General features: G+C 36.4%; 1 protein-coding gene and 1 pseudogene across 4 annotated transcripts in view; one reads left to right on the top strand and one right to left on the bottom strand.

The window, feature by feature from the left end:
* Positions 1-794: 794 nt before the first annotated feature.
* The window catches only part of Spag6 (sperm associated antigen 6), a 65,291-nt gene continuing 46,382 nt past the window's right edge, over positions 795-19,703 (top strand). For 2 of the 4 annotated variants that reach the window (XM_013358855.4, XM_040277492.2), the window contains exons 1-2: positions 795-988; positions 1,077-1,172. In XM_013358855.4, the coding sequence (XP_013214309.2) occupies positions 964-988; positions 1,077-1,172 (121 nt within the window). In that variant the 5' untranslated portion in view covers positions 795-963. The remainder of the gene's footprint in view (positions 989-1,076; positions 1,173-19,703) is intronic. The other 2 variants (XM_078023325.1, XM_040277493.2) reach the window with 2 other exon arrangements.
* Positions 8,692-9,827, bottom strand: LOC144367268 (ADP-ribosylation factor 2-like; annotated as a pseudogene).

Here is a 19,703-nt window from a genome sequence, read left to right as displayed (position 1 = left end):
AAATTTTGTTAAAAAAGAAACTGAATAAAAAGTTTAAGTTGTGTAAACTAGGGAAGTATGGCTTTCCAGGAAGAGATTCTCTCTCCCTTTCTTTTATAAATGTCACTCAGCAATAAAATGAAGCATACATTTAAATGACAAAATATTTAAAATTACATGAAAATAAAGAAACAGCAAAAATTGTTTAATGAGGAGTAAGCGACCAAAGACAGAACTTTTATCATGTCATTCCCACCTCTTCTTTTCCACTGAATCTCTAGGGGAGCTTATCAAATGCTTTCAATATAGTGTAATTAAGCGTGTGGGCATCCTTGTGACTCTCCAGGAATCTTGAAATAAGAAATGCCAGATATGTCAAAGCTGAGTTAAAAAGGAAAACACTGAGTTTAGGGTTGCATTCACAACAATGTATTTATCAGATTATACACTGTCACATGAGATTTCTCTTGACCGTCGAAGCTCAGACAGCTCCACCGCTGCTCACGTGTTTCGCCGCACTTAAACCAAACTCCCCCGGTGCGTGGGGGCTCTCTCCAGTGCCGCACTCAAGACGCCCCGCCGGTCTGGGGCGGGTTTGTCCTCCCGCGGTCCCCCGTACCACCCGCACCCCTGGCAGGTAGTGACACTCGACGGTGCAGGACCCGCGCCGCGGTCTGGCGAGGCTGAATCACGGGGGAACCCCTGCAGGCGGGGTTCCCCCGGGGTTGGCCGTCCAGGAGCCGCAGCCCAGCGCCGGCCTCCCCGACACCGCGGCCGTGACGTCACGCCCGGGACTGGCCGTTGCCGCGAGACGGCCGCGTTCCGGTTCCGGTCGGTTACCCGGGAGACGCGGGTACACAGAAACGGATCCCGTCGGAGGCCGAGTCCTCGCCGGGGTCGCCCACTGCGCGGACTCGCGGGCTGGGCGCTGGCGAGCCGCGTCGTCGCGGAGCTGGTCCCGGGCAGACAGCGGCCGCGGGCGCCATGAGTCAGAGGCAGGTGCTGCAAGGTAGGGCCGGGGCGGGCGGGCCGCCCCGACGGGCTGGCGGCGCGAGCTCTAGCGACGCGGGCCGCTCCAACGAGTCTCTCTCCCCCAGTGTTCGAGCAGTACCAGAAAGCCCGGACCCAGTTCGTGCAGATGGTGGCGGAGCTGGCGACTAGACCCCAAAACATCGAGACTCTGCAAAACGCGGGTGAGCTTGGCCCTTGCCCTTCGCGGGTCACCCCTCGCGCTGGACCCTCGGCCCGGCAGTACCCGACGCCCCCGGCCTCTCCCAGCACAGATCTGCGGTCGCTCATCCCCGCGCGCCCTTGGCTCTGCCTCACCCTTCACAGCCCAGTGCCCTGGCCTTGCCTGGTCCGGGTCTGGGTCCCTCCTTTCCCCCAGCTTCGGGGCATCTCGCTCCCTTATCAGCTGAGGTTTTAGGGGAGGGGTGAGATGGGGACGGGAGGACCACGTTCCTAATTTCCTCCAATCCACTACAAAGACTGTGGAAGAATTCATTCTCCTTAGCTGGTCTTTGCAGGGTGAGTTAGAGAGAGCGAAGCTGCTAAAATGGTGTGAGGAGGGCTGATTTCCTGATTTCCATTTTCAATGCAATCAGGCCAGTTGTTAGATTGCATGGAGACCTTACGAAATGCCTGGAACTTATTTTACGTGGATGAGAATCTACCCTAATCAGATAGATCCGTTTTATCTGGGTGCCATTGCATGTCACCCTGACTTGACCACCTTTGATTTACTCACAGTAAAGAAATTCCAAACTGGCTTACGCAGTATTTTTGTCTTGCATTAGTGAAAGAAAAATGATATGTTTGAATCTTAGAGAAGATCAGACTTTGAGAATCCTTAAGGTGCTCTCATTCCACCCCGCAGTCAGAAGTTAAGGATGGGGGTGGGGGTAGGAGTGGGGGAGGATTTGCTTCTTATCTATCAACATACGTGGATAGAGGAGATAAAGGTGGCTCTCCTCTGTCTTTACATTGTTTTGGATTAAAGATGATTTCACCACCATTTGAACTTTAAGGTAACAATTTATCATTTCTATGTCATCAGAAATCTTGAATTTATAGGATGTGACTCTTTAAACTAATTTAAATTAATACATTATTAAAAATAAATTGAGAACATATTGACAAAGCAAGAAAATAATGTTTGCTCTGTTTTTTTTTTTGAGGGGAATTACTATTACATCTATGTGGTAATTTCTTGTTGTCACTGGGATTTTGATATTTATTCCTTGGGTCTTTTTGGGGAAGGTGTATTTAGAATAGAGAAAGTGTATTTTTAACATTTAAAAAACATTTTAGTTTGAGATAATTATAGATTCACATTCAGTTGTATGGAATTATACATACAGATTAAATTCCCTGGTACCCTTCTTTTAATTTCCCCCAATGTAAACATTTTACAAAACTGTAGTGATATATATCACAACCAGGATGTTGACACTCATAAAAATTCATTGAAGTTATTCAAGTTTCCCCAGTTGTATTTAAAGTATTTGTGTATGTTTCATTCTATACAATTTTATTCCATGTGTGTGAACCACCACCATAGTCAAGATATAGAATACTTTTCATTATTACAAGGATTCCTGTGTTGTCCATTTATAACCACACTCACTTCCTGACATCCCTAACTCTGGGAAACCATAAATCTCCATTTCTAAAAATTTTGACATGTCAAAACTGATAATCTTTTGTTCAGTAGTTGTTTCATGTAGATTAATTTTCTTTATTCTGTGTGTATGTGTGTGTGTGTGTGTGTGTGTGTGTGTGTGTGTGTGTGTATGCACGTGTATGCACCAACATGCCCTCAGACTCCTCAAAGTACCCAGAACAATACTTCAAACATAGTATTTCATATATACAAGCAAGTCTGTTAGGATATTGTACATTTTTAAAATGCAGCTGGTTACTTTTGAAGTTGTTTTTTTTTCCTCTCAGTCCTACTCAGTGTCCTTTGTAAATGGACACTATTTATAAAGTTTTAATTTCTGGACAATATGTATACAGGCATATCAAAACTTTTATTTTTTTTAAATGGGAAAATAATTGATGTTATTTTAGAAATTTAATACAGAACTATATAACACTCAAGTTATATAGTACCATCTTTTAGTATAGTAGTGCAAGTTACCTCTTTCTGTAAGAGTACAATAATAGAGTATGTTATGGGATTTATCTATCCATCCATCCATCCTTTCTTTTTTTGAGACCAGGTTTTGCTATGTTACCTAGTGTGGCCTCAAACCCCTGGGCTCAAGTGACCTTCATGCCTCAGCCTATGAGTAGATGGAACCACCACCACACCTAGCTTATATTATGGAATTTAATTCACACTGGCAGGCCAAGTGATCACCAAAGTATAAGTGGGTTGAAACTGACATTCTACACTATGGTCTGGCTTGTGAAGAAATAGAATAAAAAAGGAATATAACAATGTTTTGAAATTGTCTTCCTTTGACTGCTATCTTGATGGCATACTAAGATTTTTTGTTTTCCTGAGGAACTTATTTTTAAACTGATGTTTTCTAGATTCAATTTCAGCATTCCTTTAGTAATTTTAAATAGAGACCGATCATGAATATACTCACATATTTACTCTTTTAATTAGAAAATAATCTGCAAGTTTATAATGTAAGCTTTTCTTTCTTGTCAAAGGACTTAACCATTCAAATAGTTTATTCTTTTAAAAATTACTATGGATTTAAAAATGCTTTTGAATGAGCCACGATATGTGTGTATCAATTATATATTATAATCAAGCTTTTTTTTTTTCAGGCAAGTGTCTTCATTTTGGTAATGTACCAATGTATTTTACTCCTGACTTTTGACATATTTGTTCCCTCCTTTTCCTCCTAATATACTATTTAAGTAAACATGTATCACAGATCCAATATAACATGGAAAATTCTTTCCATGCAGACATCATGATTAAACAATAATTATCTTAAGAATTTTGAATCATTGTATGTAAAAGAACTATTAAAGCTGAATATTATCAAAGGGGTTCATTGCATTTTTAATTTCCAGTGTTTTTCATTGTGTTTTTCATGTGCTAACGAGAGAATTTGCCTTATTTAATACTTATTTACCAAAGCAAACAAAATGTTGCAGGATCTATTCTTTAGAGAGTTTGGAAAATAAGTTGATTTCTAAGTCAAAATTGTTACTCCAGAGAACTGTGTACAAATGTCTATAACCTTGAATTTTTCTCCCTCATAGAAATTCATTCCTTCTAAATCAAAAGAACACATATAAAAAAAGATTAAGACATTTAATGTTTGTTATAATATCTCTTTATGTACCCTCAAACCCTGTATGTTTGAACCATTACATCTTGTAGCTATTTAAAAATGAATTTTGATACTTCCTTTCTCTGAATAATCAGCAACACATGACTACAACAGTAGAGACAATACATTGTTACTTTAACCAATTATAAAATTTCAGCAATTGGAGGTAGTTGGTTACTTTTAAAATATAAGAAACATGTTTTGTGGCATATTGGAATACCAGGCCCCTCTGAGGTCTGTTTAGGAGGTCTTCTAAAGTAAGCTGTATAAGTTTCAAAAAATTATTTTTAAACTGCATAGCTACATAAACTTTTTTCTGAACCAACTATTTATATAAATGGGGGTAAAGTTCTATAATAATTTACATATAACCTATAGAAACCAGTAAAACATGGCAAATCAGTACTTATACACATTTTTAGAAGACTAGGAATACAGAAGTATGTATAAAATTTTTAAATATGCTGCTGTATGAGGTTGTTGTGCTGACTGAGGCAATTAGTAGGTTCAGGATTTAAGAAAATAACAAATACACATTGTTGATATAAGTGATTTTTAAATTGCAGGTATCTGGAACAGGGCAAAATCTTCAGATTATTTATTACTTCGATATGCTGTGAGAAAGAAAAGCTCCTAGTTAGCATCTATAATGTATTTAAAACATATCTTGTTATGTACTTGTACCATGATTCTTTTATAAAACATGCTGTACTTTAGTATATTAGTATATAGTATATTATATAGTATAGTATTTAGTATATTAGTATATAGTCTATTTAGGATATTGCATCTGAAAATTATCAGTGACTAAAAAACTTAACCAATCTTTTGATGTGTTTTGTCAATATAAAAGGAGTCTTAAAATTGTGAATATAAAAGATAATTAATTCAAAGCACTAACTTTTCTGAAAGATTGGGATAGAGAAATTTGTTACTTATTTTTAAGTGGAAAATATTCCAGGGAGCTGTAAAAAATTATGAATTTGTAGCTAGATGTGGTGGTACATACCTGTAATCCCAGCAGCTTGTGAGGCAGGAGCCCAAGTTCAAAACTAGCCTGAGCACCTTAGGGAGGCCTTAAGCAACTTAGAGAGATCCTGTCTCAAAATGAAAAACTAGGGCTTGGGATATGGGTCAGCAGTTAAATGCCTCTGGTTCAGTTTTTTTAAAAAACTTTTTTTTTTTTTTTAAGAGAGAGAGAGAATTCTAATATTTGTTTTTTAGTTTTTGGTGGACACAACATCTTTGTTTGTATGTGGTACTGAGGATCGAACCTGGGCTGCACGCATGCCGAGCAAGCACGCTACCACTTGAGCCACATCCCCAACCCTCAGTTCTTGATTAACAAAAACCCCTAACAAACAATATGTCTTTAATATCAAAGATTTTTCAGAGTTTTTTGTAGTGTTCCAAACTACTGCTCCTGGATGGATATTTATCTGTTTTATTATTTAAGCATTGGATATAGTAGAAGATAATAGAACATGGGCTAGGATCTCAGTGTATTCTTAACAAAAATTAATCAATTAAAAAATAATCCAAGCTATAAGTGAGTCATAAATAGAAGATGAGGCTTAGAAATTGCAAGTTTTGTGGGTTAAATTTAAATGTTGTGGTGCTGGGGCTATGGTTCCGTGGTAGAGTGCTTGCCTAAAATGTGTGAAGCACTGGGTTTGATCCTTAGCATCACATAAAAATAAACAAAGGCATTCTGTCCATCTACAACTACAAATTTTTTTTTAAATTTAAATGTTGTGAGTTTATTTTTGTCAAAATTGTCTGAATAATTACCTAAGTATTCCATAATTCCACTACATTTGACTGTTCTTTCAGTGCCTTTGCGCTTCTGCCTGGAACTTTTCCTTATACTTCTTTCTCTTAACTAAATTCTAACCATACTTTATGGCTCTATTTAGATGTTGATTACCCAGAGAAGCCTTCCCTGAATTCTCAAGTGTGTTAAGTCTCTGTATGTATGCTTCCCTTTCATCTAGTATTTCTCCTTCATAGTACTTAGCACAATTAAAATTAGTTTCTATATGGCCATCCCACCCCCACCCCCCTCCATGGTACTGGAAATTTAGGCAAGCATTTGATTACTGAGTCACATCCCTAGCCCAAAATTACTTAGTTTATGTTTTCTCCAATAACTATACATTTAATGCATAACATAATTCTTTTTCTTTTTGGCAGAACTAGGGATTAAACCCAGAGCCTTCATGCATGGTAGGCAAGTGTTCTACCACTGAGCTAAAGCCCAGGTCTTTTTAAAATTTTATTTTGAGACAGAGATTTACTGAGTTGCCTAGGCTGGCCTGGAATTTGTGATCTTTCTGCTTCAGCCTCTTGAGGAGCTGGGATTACAGGTAGGGACTACCACATCCAGATCACTCCTAGTATCAAAATTTTTTTATTTTTTTGGCACCAGGAATTGACCCTGGGGGTACTTAATCACTGAGCCACATCTCTGGCCCTTTCTGAGACAGGGTTTCACTAAGTTGCTTGGGACCTCACTAAATTGCTGAGGCTGACTTTGAATTTAGATCTTCCTGGCCTCAGTCTGCTGAATCTGGGATTACAGCCACAAGCACCCTCCCCCGCAACATCTAGCATAATTCTAAGCAGAGAATAGGTGTTCAAAATATTTAAATAGGATAAACGAAAGATTAATTATTTTTGCTTTCATATGTCTTAAAACTTAGATTCTTATAATAGCTCAGGTGAATAAAGTAGTATGGATATTTAAACCCAAAGAACATTTGTCAGGGGCCTTCATCATAAAGTAAGTTAGTTGGAATCATTTTTTTTTCTCCTTCCAAAGAAAACTCTTCATTCTGTATCCAATCCACAAGTATTCAGTGAGGCCTAGCACTGTTCTGGGTATACTAGACTAAGCATAAATACAGAAGTGTATTTATGTACTTATCTATATAAATTGCAATTCCTGCCAATTTCAGGAGTACAATCTAAATGTTTTTCAGGAATTACTCTGTGGTTAAAAATCAAATCTGGACTTAGTACCAGTATTACAATATAATACTTTATCCACATTTACTATAGCATGAATAAAAATAACTTCATTGTTATCAATAAAAAAGGTTTACTTTTTTTTTTTTTTTGGTGTGTGTGTGTGTGTGGTGCTAGGGATTGAATCCAGGGCCTTGTGTATGGGAGGCAGGCACTTTACCAACTTAGCTGAGTCCCTAGCCACCAAGGTTTACTTTTGCTAAAATTCATCTTATATCCCCTTCTCTATAATTTGAATCATATATGTGTGTGTGTGTGTGTATGTATGTATATATATGTATATACATATATATATATTATTTTTTAGTTGTAGTTATACACAATAATTTTATTTTTATTTATTTACATGTGGTGCTGAGGATTGAATCCAACACTTTGCAGGTGTTAAGCAAGCGCGCTCTCTACTGCTGAGCCACAACCCCAGCCCCTCAAGATTTTTTTTAAAAAAGGAATTTTAAAACTTTAGTGGAAGTATTTAGATACAAATGTGACCAATTGTTGTCTGGACAAAAGAGCTTTAGACTGAATGAACTTAGCTAGTCTCATTTTTTATGAATATTCGGAGACAATATAAAGCATACAACCATTTCCAAACAATTCCTAAAATGTTATTATCATCTAGAAAAGGGGTCAGGGCCAGGGAGTATAATCTAGACAAGTGATGTTTTTCATAGAAGATTTAGTACCAAATGGGGGACAATACCAAGGGTGGTCAGGAGGGAACTTCTTCCCCAAGATTAACCTTTTGATGCTCACAAATTCTCACAGCTCACAAGTGTGAGGTCCTGGGAACAGAAACTAGCCAATAGCCTAAGGTGAACTAAGACAGTGTGCATGGTAATCACTCCAAACAGGAGTGACCCTCCTGCTTTGTGTAGAACATTCTGCACAGAGCAGGGAAGTGCGTTCAGCAACCTTGGGGCCTAAAACCTGAGGCAGTTACACCAGAACATGAAAGCAACATCCCCTCACTTCTTCAACCTGACCCTCAGCCTCCCTCCACTGTGGAAAGAGCCTTGGCTACTAAAAGGGTGTCCAGATAATGGAAATGGGCAGATAATGGAAAGAATTAGCCTAAGGGAAGGATGGATAATTTTCTAGTGTTACAGAATCTTGATACTCCTAACAAAGAAATCACTGATTTCTTTAAAGCATGCTAAATCAGGAAGTCTGGGCTAAAGTAGAAGGTAAGGTAAATATCCCAATCTGATCCTCTTTGCACTCTAGTAAGCAGGTGCCTTTTCTTCTTGAGGATCATTTGCTTTAAAGCACTCAGAAGTGAGCTGCTAACTTTGGCAGTAATGGTAAAGAATGACAATTCATTTGTTCCTTCTTACAAAATGAGGGCTCCAGGTATGCAGAGATGGCAGACCTAGGACATTAACTAGACCTGTCTATATTCTTCTCCAACTTCCTCATCTTTCCATCCTGAAGACCACTTCGGCTGTTGTGCATCAGGGAGCTCTAAGGATTCCTGCATTAATTACAAAAATGATCATCAAAATGTTGAAATGGAAGGTAGCATTTAAAACATAACACAGGTTTCCTTAAAATGTAATACTGGTTTTCTTATAGCATGTATAGACACAATATGAGAAAACTGCCCCCACTCCCAGTCACACAGCCACCAAGGCTCCTCACATGTGCACACGTACCCAGAGGAGGCCAGCTGGCTTTGCCAAAAAGCACAGGGGATAGACTGCTTCGGGTGATTCTTGGTTTTTGAGCTGGTTGGAGAGCCAGTCAAGACCTTCATAAAGCCCATCTTCATTAGCAGCACAAGTAGCCTGAACATTCCAGTTTGTTTGTTGGGGGGAGTGTACACTGAGCTTGTCTGGGATCTCTGCTGCATTCATGGCATTGGGAAGATCCTGTTCATTTGCAAACACCAATAAAACTGCATCTTTGAGTTCATCTTCTGTTAATACTCTGGTTAGTTCTTTCTAGGCCTCATTGACCATCTCTGTTATTATTGTCAACCACAAAAATCAGACCTTGAGGGTTGGGGGGGACATGGGACAAACGGAGGAACTTTGATTTGGCAAAGGGGAGGGGAGGGAAGGGAGGGGCCATGGGGGCAGAAATGATGGTGAATGAGATGAACATCTTACCCTAGATACACGTATGACTGCACATATGGTGAGATGCTACATCGTGTACAACCAGAGAAATGAAAAGTTGTGCTGCAATTATGTACAATGAATTAAAATGAATTCTGCATTTAAAATTTAAAAATTAATTAATTAAAAATATCAGACCTTGGATGCTCTAGAAATAATGTCATCACCAAGTTCTGATTTTGTCCTGGCTACCAATATTCCAGACTGTAAGCTGTGATTTTTTTTTTATTCTATTGTCTTCACATTGAAGCCTATTGTAGGGATGGTAGTCACAATCTCTTCCAGCTTCACTTTATACAAGATGGTGGTTTTACCAGCCACATCCAAACCCACCATAAGAATTCATATCTCTTTGTTTCCCAAATAGATTTTTAAACAGCCATTTAAAAATGTTTCCCATTGTAATTTAATTGTATAACCTGTCACTGCTTAGAATTCATTTTTTTTAAGAGAGAGAGAATTTTTAATATTTATTTTTTAGTTTTCGGCGGACACAACATCTTTGTTTGTATGTGGTGCTGAGGATCGAACCCAGGCTGCACGCATGCCAGGCGAGCACGCTACCACTTGAGCCACATCCCCAGCCCTAGAATTCATTTCTTTATTGCTACTGATCTTGTGCTCTTTCTACTTTGTTTTCTAAGTATTGGAAAATCATTTTTATGTGGCTCTAGAAATTTCTAATAAACTTTAATATTAACTGTTAAAACAAATTCTCTCTTTGGGTAACTGGATAACCAGTGGCTATCCAATAATTGTGAAAGTTGGTGGGCTTTGAGGTCTCCTTATGGACCATCACAGGAATTTGAGTGGAGGGCAGATGTGGAAAACATTAATTGCCAAATCTCTGGAGGTGTGAGGGAGTGGAAGTAATATTTAGGGTTTAAACCAGCCTCATAGCCTTAGAGAACTTCAGGCTTCTGCAGCTCCTAAGAAAAGTCTTATCAAACCAGAAGCTCTTGAAAAGAAGATCTTTAATCCCTGGGGAGTTGAGAATCAAGATAGTACTTCAAAGGGTTGTGGGACTGGAAGCCCTCCTGGATCAAGGAGAATTCAGAAAAAACTTATTCTGAGCCCTGGGTGTTTGTTTTGTTCATTCAGCTGCTCTGTGGTTTACTGACTTTCTCTCTCCCTCTCCCTCTTCCTTTTCTTTCCCTCTCCCTCTCCTTTTCCCTCTCTTTCTTTCTTGTTTAATACTTGGGATCAAATCCAGGACCTTGATCATATCCAGCAAGCATTCTACCACTGAGCTACACCCCCATCACTTTTTCAATTTTACTTTGAGACAGGGTCTCACTAAGTTGCCCAGTCTGGCCTTGAACTTACTTAGCCTCCCAAGTAGCTGGAATTATAGGTGTGTATCACTGCACTCAGCTAAAAATAGATTTGTAAATTAATTGCCTCCCAAATATTTCCTCTTTGAATATTATGTATTGAAGCTTCTTGGAATAGGTAATCCTTTTGGTACAGCCTGTTTACCTCTATGCTGCCTCATTCCTAGACAGACATTCCTATTTTCTGTGTTCCTTAAAGCTTTAGGAATTTGTGGTAATAGTGTCATTCATGTATCTGACATCTTATACTCAAAAAGAAAATCACCATGGACACATTATTTTAACTACAATATATATGATTTTCTTTCTTTCTTTTGTTCTTTTGTGTGTGTGTGTGTGTGTATGTGTGTGTGTTTTGGGGATTGAACCCAGGGCTTTGTGCATGCCAGGTAAGCACTCTACCAACTGAGCTATAGCCCCAGCCCAGCTAACTACAATATATCCAAAAGAGAAAATTACACATTAATCTTCACAGTTGGTTCATTCATCATTTAGCGAATATTTATTGTGTGTCCATATACCAGAGGGATTCTTAGATGCTGATCATACCAACCCAAAAGGAACAATCTCTGTCCTTAAGTAGCTTATTTGCTGGTGGATGGATGGACAGATGAAAAGTTGTGCTGCAATTGTGTACAATGAATTAAAATGCATTCTGCTGTCATATATACCTAATTAAAATTTAAAAAATTAATTAAAAAAATCAGACCTTGGATGTTCTGGAAATAATATCAACACAAAGTTCTGATTTTGTCCTGGCTATATGATTTTGTCCACATTTATATGAAGGGTACCTAACTCAGGATTTATGAATGAAGGGTGCTCTTTAAGGGACACATCTAGGAGTAGATGTTATCTTTGATGAATTCCCTAGGAGCTAGTCAGATGAAACAGTATCCAGGTAGAGAGAAGAGTAAACAAAAACAAGAGTAGGAAAGGGTAAGGTTTAGATGTGGCTGGAGATTGGGGTAATAGGGCAAAGGGGAGCATAGTGAGTTGTGGTTGGAGAGGAAAACAGTTCTAATCATCAAGGACCTCCTCTTATGAAGTTTGGATTTCTCTTGAAATATATGGAAAACCCTTGAAGGGTTTAAGTTAGAGAATAATTAAAACACATATTGTGTTTAGAAAAATGATTTTAGGGCTGGGGATGTAGCTCAGAGGTAGTGCTTATCTAGCATATGGGAACTCTGGGTTCCATCCCATTATTCCCCACCCCCACCAAAAAATAAAAAGGGGGGGAAGATGATTTTAGCAACTGTGGAGAATAGTTTGGAGGGTAGTTAAGACAGGATCAGGAAGACTGGATATCCATTTTTTTGCTATAGCAGTCATGTTGGAAAAAAGATGTTAAAGTGGGTAAATTCAGCAGGATTTGGCAACTTGGGAGAAGGGAACAGGGACAGGTATGGAGAGAGATGAGTTCAAGATGATTCCCAGGCTTCTGGTTGCTTGGACATATCAATACTTTTCTTTAATAGACAAAGGGGATACAAAAAGCAAGGGAAATAATGATTCATTCTTTAACATTGTTAAAGTTGCAACGTGTCTGAGATTTCCACACTGCCAGTGACTGGTTAGCTTTGGATTCAAAGGGCCTTTAAAGCTCAGGGAGAGAGTCTAGCTGGAAAGAAAGATTTGGGTTTGTGGAACTTACGTGTTCATTTGAAAACTATACAAAAAGTCCATTAAATATTTTCTTATGTAATTATAAACATGTAAGTTCCAGTCATTTTATCGAGAGAATAATGTGAATTAAAGCTTTTTTTTTTTTTTTTTTTTTTTTTGCAGTGCTAGGAATTGAACCTAGGGTCCCACACACATGCTAGACAGGCATCCTACCACTGAATCACACCCCTAGTCCTGGAGATATGTTCTCTACATTCTCACTAATTTAAAATCTCAGCAATAGATGGTGACAGTTAAGTGTGAGAAAGTTTACCATAAAAATGAATGGAGTTGTTATTTAAAACAGTAATCATGGGAAGAAACTACAACTTTAATATGCATTCTAAATCTGGCACATAAACCAGTTTTCATTGATAAATGACTATGATTGACAGTGAAAGAAGAAACAGGAGAGCACAGACTCTGAAAGTATGAGTAGTTTCTACCCCATAGTATTGACCTGAAACGAGGATTAAGTGGGTTAATATTTGTAAATTTCTTAGTGGAATGCCTGCATATGACATAAGTGTTAAATAAGTAAATTCAAACTGTGCTTTCTTGCCTTTTAAGAAGTGTTGCTGATGCCCAGTGAGAGTCAGGAGTCTCTGTCCCAGTTGTGTTAGTCTTTCACTGATGAACAACTGAATGCTGAATCTTCAAGCAAAATTCAGAAGATTACTATAGCTGATAAGAATAATATAAAATAGATTATTCTTACTCATAGTATTTTTTTGAATTATTTATCATTACTACTGAATTCTATGTAAAAACACTGTATTTTTTTTATTCTGACCCTTTAAATAAATTACAAGACCTTATATATGTTATCAGGGATAGAACATCTTAAATCATAATTGACTTTGTGATCATCCTGTTTTATCAGTTTTGTCAACACATCAAACCCATTTTGCCTTTGAGCTTAGATGATGGTTGGCATACTCTTCAGTCCTTCCCCTTTTCACACCCTCCAATTTTTTCATGGGGTGCGTCTGCTGGAAAGACTGAAGATCTCAACTTTAATGTCATTTCTCCCCCAGGTTGCCTCCTGCTCCCATCTTCCTCACAGCTTGGGTTGGACGCTCTGTGGTATGTTTGCAGGGTGCCTTCTACTTCTACAGTTGAATGCCTCGTATATTTTGGGGATTATTTCTCACAACTCCTTTGTGAGTTCCTTGATGTTAAGGACAATTGTTTACAATACTTTGTATATTCTTTTTTTACAATTTTTTTGTAGTTGTAGATGGACAGAATACCTTTATTTTATCTGTTCATTTTTTATGTGGTGCTAAGAATCAAATCCAGTGCCTCATACATGCTAGATAAGTGCTCTGACACTGAGCCACAAACCCATCCCTATATATTTTTAATATATGTTTCTTGAATGAATTATTCATTCCATAGTAATTCTAAATTAAAAGTTAAAAAAATCTATGTATTTTTTCAAGGAAGATATACAAATGGCAATAAACATATGAAAAGATGCTCAATAGTCGGGGAAATGCAAATCAAAATCATATGAGGTAGTATGTGGGCCTATAGTCCCAGTTGTCCAGAAGGCTGAGGCTGAAGAATTATGAATTAAAGGCCAGTCTTGGCAACACAGGAAGATTCTATTAATTTAAAAGAATAGGAGGCTGGGAGTGTAGCTTAGTGGTAGAGTACTTGACTAGCACCAGGTTTAATACCTGGCACTATAAAAATAAATAAATAAACTTAAATAAAATAAAAAACCACAATGAGATACCAGTGAATGTTCACTGGGATGGAGTTATAGAAAAACCAAACTAAACCAAAAAATAAAAGTTGATGAGGATTTGAAGAAATTGGAATTTTGGTGCCTTGCTTTGCTGGTGAAAACGTAAAAATCACTATAGAAAACAATTTGGCATTCCTCAAAAAGCAAACCTAGAATTATCTTATGATCCCATGAAATAAGCCAGACAAAAAGGGACAAATACTGTATGATTCCATTTAAATGAAGTACTTAGAATAGGAAAATATCAGAGACAGAAAAAAAAAATAGAGGGTACCAGAGGCTGAGGGGAAGGAAAATGGAGAGTTATTGTTTAATGGGGTGTAGAGTTTCTGTTAGGAATGAAAAAATGTTCTGGAAATAGATATTGGTGATGGTTGTACCACATTGTGAAAAGTACTTAATGCCACTAAGTTTACACTTAAAAATGGTTAAATAATAACCTTTGTTATTTGTATGTTTTACAACAATAAAGAAATAAATTGGAAAAGTTTAAACAAAATAAAGCAGGTAAGAGGCAACAATAAATCTTTTTCCCTTTATTTATTTTTTTGGTACCAGAGATTGAACCTCCAAGGGTACTTAAACCTAAACCATATCCCCAGTCTTATTTTTATATTTTATTTTGAGACAGAATCCCACCAACTTACCTAGGGCCTTGCCAAGTTACTGAGGCTGGCTTTGAACTTGCAATCCTCTTGCCCCTGCCTCCTGGATTACAGGCATGAGCCACAGTACCAGGCTCCTTTTATTTTTAAGATGGGCTCTTTGAATATTGCCCAGGCTGGCCTTAGGCTCTCAGGCTCAAGCAATTCTCCTGTTTCAGCCTCATGAGCAGCTGGGACTGAAGGTACACTATCTTCCCCAGCTCAAGAAATCTTTGCTATGACTTAAGTAGACCAAAAGCCCAGTTTGCACATATTTTTAAAAATATTAAAAATGTTTATCACAAAGGTACTTTTCAAGGTTAATATGGTACAATTGGGAAGACTCAAAGAACTATTCAAAGATATTTGTCTTTAAAGGATCAAAGTTGAGATGTTAAATGTTTTTATAAAACAGCAGATTGAGGTAAAATATGTATAAATTATATCCATGTAATGTAAGAATGAATAGGTTATTTTTTGTCATTGAAAATGGTTAACATTTTCTTCCTTATGATTTCTATATGCCATTGGAAGCAAAATCAAGGTTATTTAGACTATATTATATTAAAAGGAATTAAAGAGTTATTATTTCTTTGAGTTATATTGTAATCTCCACTAGATTATTAGTTTCTTGACATTAAGTGCTGCCTATATATTTCTGTTTCTTGTCACTTGGCTAAACCTGACATATTTTTTGAGTGAATAACTATGAAAACAGCAAGGTTATTTGATTTTTGGTGTTTTGTATAACTAAATTGCAATGTAAGTATTAGAAGTAATGTTCCTAATATGGCTTTAAAAGAACAACAACAGGGGCTGGGGCTGTAGCTCAGTGATAGAGTGCCTGCCTCATATATATGAGGAACTGAGTTCAATCCTCAGCACCATATAAAAATAAAGATATTAAAAAATAAAAATAAATAAATAAAAGAACAACAACCACAAAAAAATAGAATAGGAACTCAAAGTGACAATGTGTGTACGCATGCACGTTTGTGTGTGTGTGTGTGTGTGTGTGTGTGTGTGTGTGTGTATGGGGGGATTTAAAGATTATCTTTAGGTTAAATTCCAAAAATTTTTTCACATCAGTTTGTTTTTATAGAGTAGGCAGAATTATCTTATAGATACTTGAATCTTGAATGAATTTTGGTCTTATTTTTATTTTTTGCAGTGCTGAGGATTAAACCTAACTCATAGATGCTAGGCAAGCTCAGTGATATTACACCCAAATTCTTCTTTTTTTTTAGTTGTTGGTGGACCTTTATTTTATTCATTTATTTATATGTGGTGCTGAGAATCAAACCCAGTGCCTCACATATGCTAGGCAAGCGCTCTACCACTGAGCTACAACCCAGCCCCCAAACCTCTGAATTCTTATTTTTAATATTGGATATATTGTTAGTATATATATTGGGATCTTCAGTGGAGATTCTAAAGATGTCATTAGCTTCTCACTAAAGGCCTTATCTGATATTATAGCAACTATTGAGGTTTCTGTTATTTATGGACTTTAAATTTTTATGCATGCACTTATTGAGGACTGGATTCCTAATGGACAGCCAGGTAAGGAAAAATTTCTTTATATGTTGCTGTTTTATTCTTTTTTCATTTAGTCATCATTTTTATGCAGTTCCTTTTGTATTTTTATCTGTATTTTTAGGACAAATCTATAATTAGAATAACAGTTTCCATCCTCAATTTGTGTAAGAGGTAAGAACATGTCCCTTTAGAGAAAGAAAAGCACCTGGGGACTGACAAGTATGAAGCACTACGAGGCCATTGAAACTAGACATTTGGAGTAGTATTTTTGAGAATTTATTTTTTTCTCCAATAAAAATGACCTGATTCAAGGTCATTTATTTATTTATTTTTCTGTGCCGAAGACTGAATCCATACTAGACAACTGTTCTACCACTCAACTATACTCTCAGCCTCAAGGTCAATTATTGAATAATATCATTCAAACAAAAATATTGCAAACCAACACATTAGCTTTTATTTTTTTATAAGTTTAAAGATTCAAAATTTTTTCAGAATTTACATTTTGCTTCCATTTAAACTAAGGAATATAGAGCAGAAGTATTGAAAAGAAGCCTAACTTTGATAACTGGATATAGGATGAGAAGGTAAAGAATTATGATTTGTTTTATTTTATGAGCCAGATGTAGTAGAGAATGGAGAAAATGTGTGAAGAAAGATTCTTTTGGTTATATGGACTGGTGAAATACCATTTTAGGGGACAAAATATTTTCTTCTAAATTGTAAACTGAAAATTTCCAAATTTGGGAGACTTATAATAAATTACCTAAATACTATAATAAACACTGATAATTGACTATTATAACCCCAGATAAATTAATTAATTCTTTATATTCTTAACAGTTCAAAGTTTTTGAGATTTCAGGACACAATACAATATGAATAACCCAGTATAAATTGATTTCAAAATTATATTTCAAAATACAATAAACCACTGCCTTCACATAAATGTATCAAGTGGGAAAACAAAACAAAATACAGAAACATCAGAATCATCTAAGGAAAATAACATGAAACATAATTGTGATTTTTAAAAATCTTTATTTATTTATTTATTTTTATGTGGTGCTGAGGATCAAACCCAGTGCCTTAAACATGCGAGGCAAGCACTCTATCACTGAGCAACAACCCCAGCCCAATTGTGATTCTTTTAATATTTTTTTTGCCTCATTAGTGCATTCATTATGAAACTTTAAATATGTTTATGAATTTAGCTTTTCTCTTTAGAGTGTTGACCTTTTTTAATTGAAAGGGTATATGTTCATTATATAAAAAAAAGGATATGAATGACAACAAAAACAACTCCAAAATGAGCAAAGGTGTTGAATTGTATTTCTCCAACAAAGACATACAAATGGCCAAGAATCACACAAAAGGAAATTCAGCAGCATTTCTGGGGAAATGCAAATCAAAACCACAGTGAGATATCACTTAACACACATTAGGATAAGTATTATTTTTTTAAATCGAAAATAACAGTTGTTGGTGAGGATGCAGAACAATTGAACCCCTGGTATTTTGCTGGTGGAAAAGTAAATGGTGCAGCCACGGTAGAAAAGAGTTTGGTGGTTGTTAGGTGGAGATGGTTATATGAATTACAAATGTATGAATCATACATTTAAAAAGGGTCAATATGGTGATTTTATGTAATTATATTTTACCATGTAAGACTGCAACAAAAAGTAATAAAGCAAATTGTTTTACACTTAACTTTCCAGAAATAACTTGTGTCAACATTTGGTAGTTATTCTGATACATAATTCAGTTTTAAAGTTTTTGTTGTGAGATTGAGATTTTAGAAACTCTATTTAAAAGAAATAGATAATACTATAAGCAATATTCATGAGCATTAGGTTAATTTACTGTGAGCTATGACCCCTGTGTGAACAGGAGCCCTCCTACCCAGAGTTAACCAACCTTCAAGGGATCCAGACTTCAATGGTGGCCTTATAGAAGATGATCTAATGTGGCCAACTTGGATATAAAAATGATGACCAATGAAACTAGAAACTAGTAAAAGCCAGAGATCGCATCTTAAATTTATTGGTGATAAATGTAGTTGTTTTCTGCTTATGTTATTTGGTAGTACTATTTCTTTAATTGTGGTCTGATCTTAGGTGTTATAGTTTTTATAAATGTTTCTTTCTATTCTATTCAGTGTTTCTGGATAGAACACAAAAAAGTATATTGGTGATTTTACTTTTATGTATTAATGGGATATATTTTTAAAGAAAAGATGTAATGACATCAAGTTTAATAAACTGGTATAAATTAAGTAAAGTTTAGAAGATCAAGGGCACTTTGTTTCAGTTAGAATTCTGTCATTACCTTTCTTAGTCTCAAACAGCATCATTAAAGCAGAAAATTGTAATAGACTATTTTTCAGGCTTTATAACAAGGCAAGGTTGATATAAAGAGTTGGAATAGCCAGAAAAATAACCAAAATGCAATTATTATTGATCTCCTTCTCCCCTTAATTTTCAATACACATTATTTATTTAATAATGACTATAAAGAATGTTTAAATTCTAGCCTTGCACTACCATTTACTAGTTGTGTGACAATTTACTGCTCTCAGCTTTAATTTCCTATCCTATCAGTAAAACAGACATAATAATAGGGCCTACTCCATAGGATTGTTATGAGGGTTAAGTGAATTAATATGGAAAAAAGTCCTTAGAACAATGTATGCATATAATAAGTGCTGGATAGCTATAAGCTATTTTCATTATGGTTGTGAAAGCAATGTATTCAATCCTAGGGTGAATGTTATGAAGGCTGATAATATATTATGCTTATCTAAAGGAATTTACTTGGAGGTAGTACTCTTCATGAGTACGAGGTCCAAGCAAAATGGCCCTTCCAGCTGCCCATGTTCTGAGATAGATCCTGATAAAATTTCTGTAATAAAATATAAATTAAGTTGGAATAAGAGAAAAGACTAAATGGAAGGCTTCATTGAGAATAAAGGACTTGGGGACTTCCCCCTCCTATTCCCTGCCTATGAGGTACTAGGCATTATACCATATACAACTTAGTCTGTAGTCCTCATGACAACCCTATCAGGTCTCATAGCTATTTATGAGTTGAATCAGATTTTCATTTTTTAAAAAATGTTTTCATTGGTGCATTATAGTTGTACATAATAGTGAGGTTCATTTTTACATAATCATAAATTCACGGGACAGTTTGCTCTTTCTTAGTCCCCAGTACTTCCCCTTTCCCTTCTCTCCTCCCTCCTCCTGTCCCCTTGCTTTACTCTAGCAGTCTTCTATTTATTTATTATTTTCTTAACTGGTACATTATAGTTGTACATAGAAGTGGAATTCATTATG

Source organism: Ictidomys tridecemlineatus, chromosome 10, assembly GCF_052094955.1.
Source record: "Ictidomys tridecemlineatus isolate mIctTri1 chromosome 10, mIctTri1.hap1, whole genome shotgun sequence".
In the NCBI taxonomy this organism is placed as follows: domain Eukaryota; kingdom Metazoa; phylum Chordata; class Mammalia; order Rodentia; family Sciuridae; genus Ictidomys; species Ictidomys tridecemlineatus.
The sequence above is the reverse complement of the archived record's forward strand: the minus strand, read 5'-3'. Positions and strand labels throughout refer to the sequence as shown.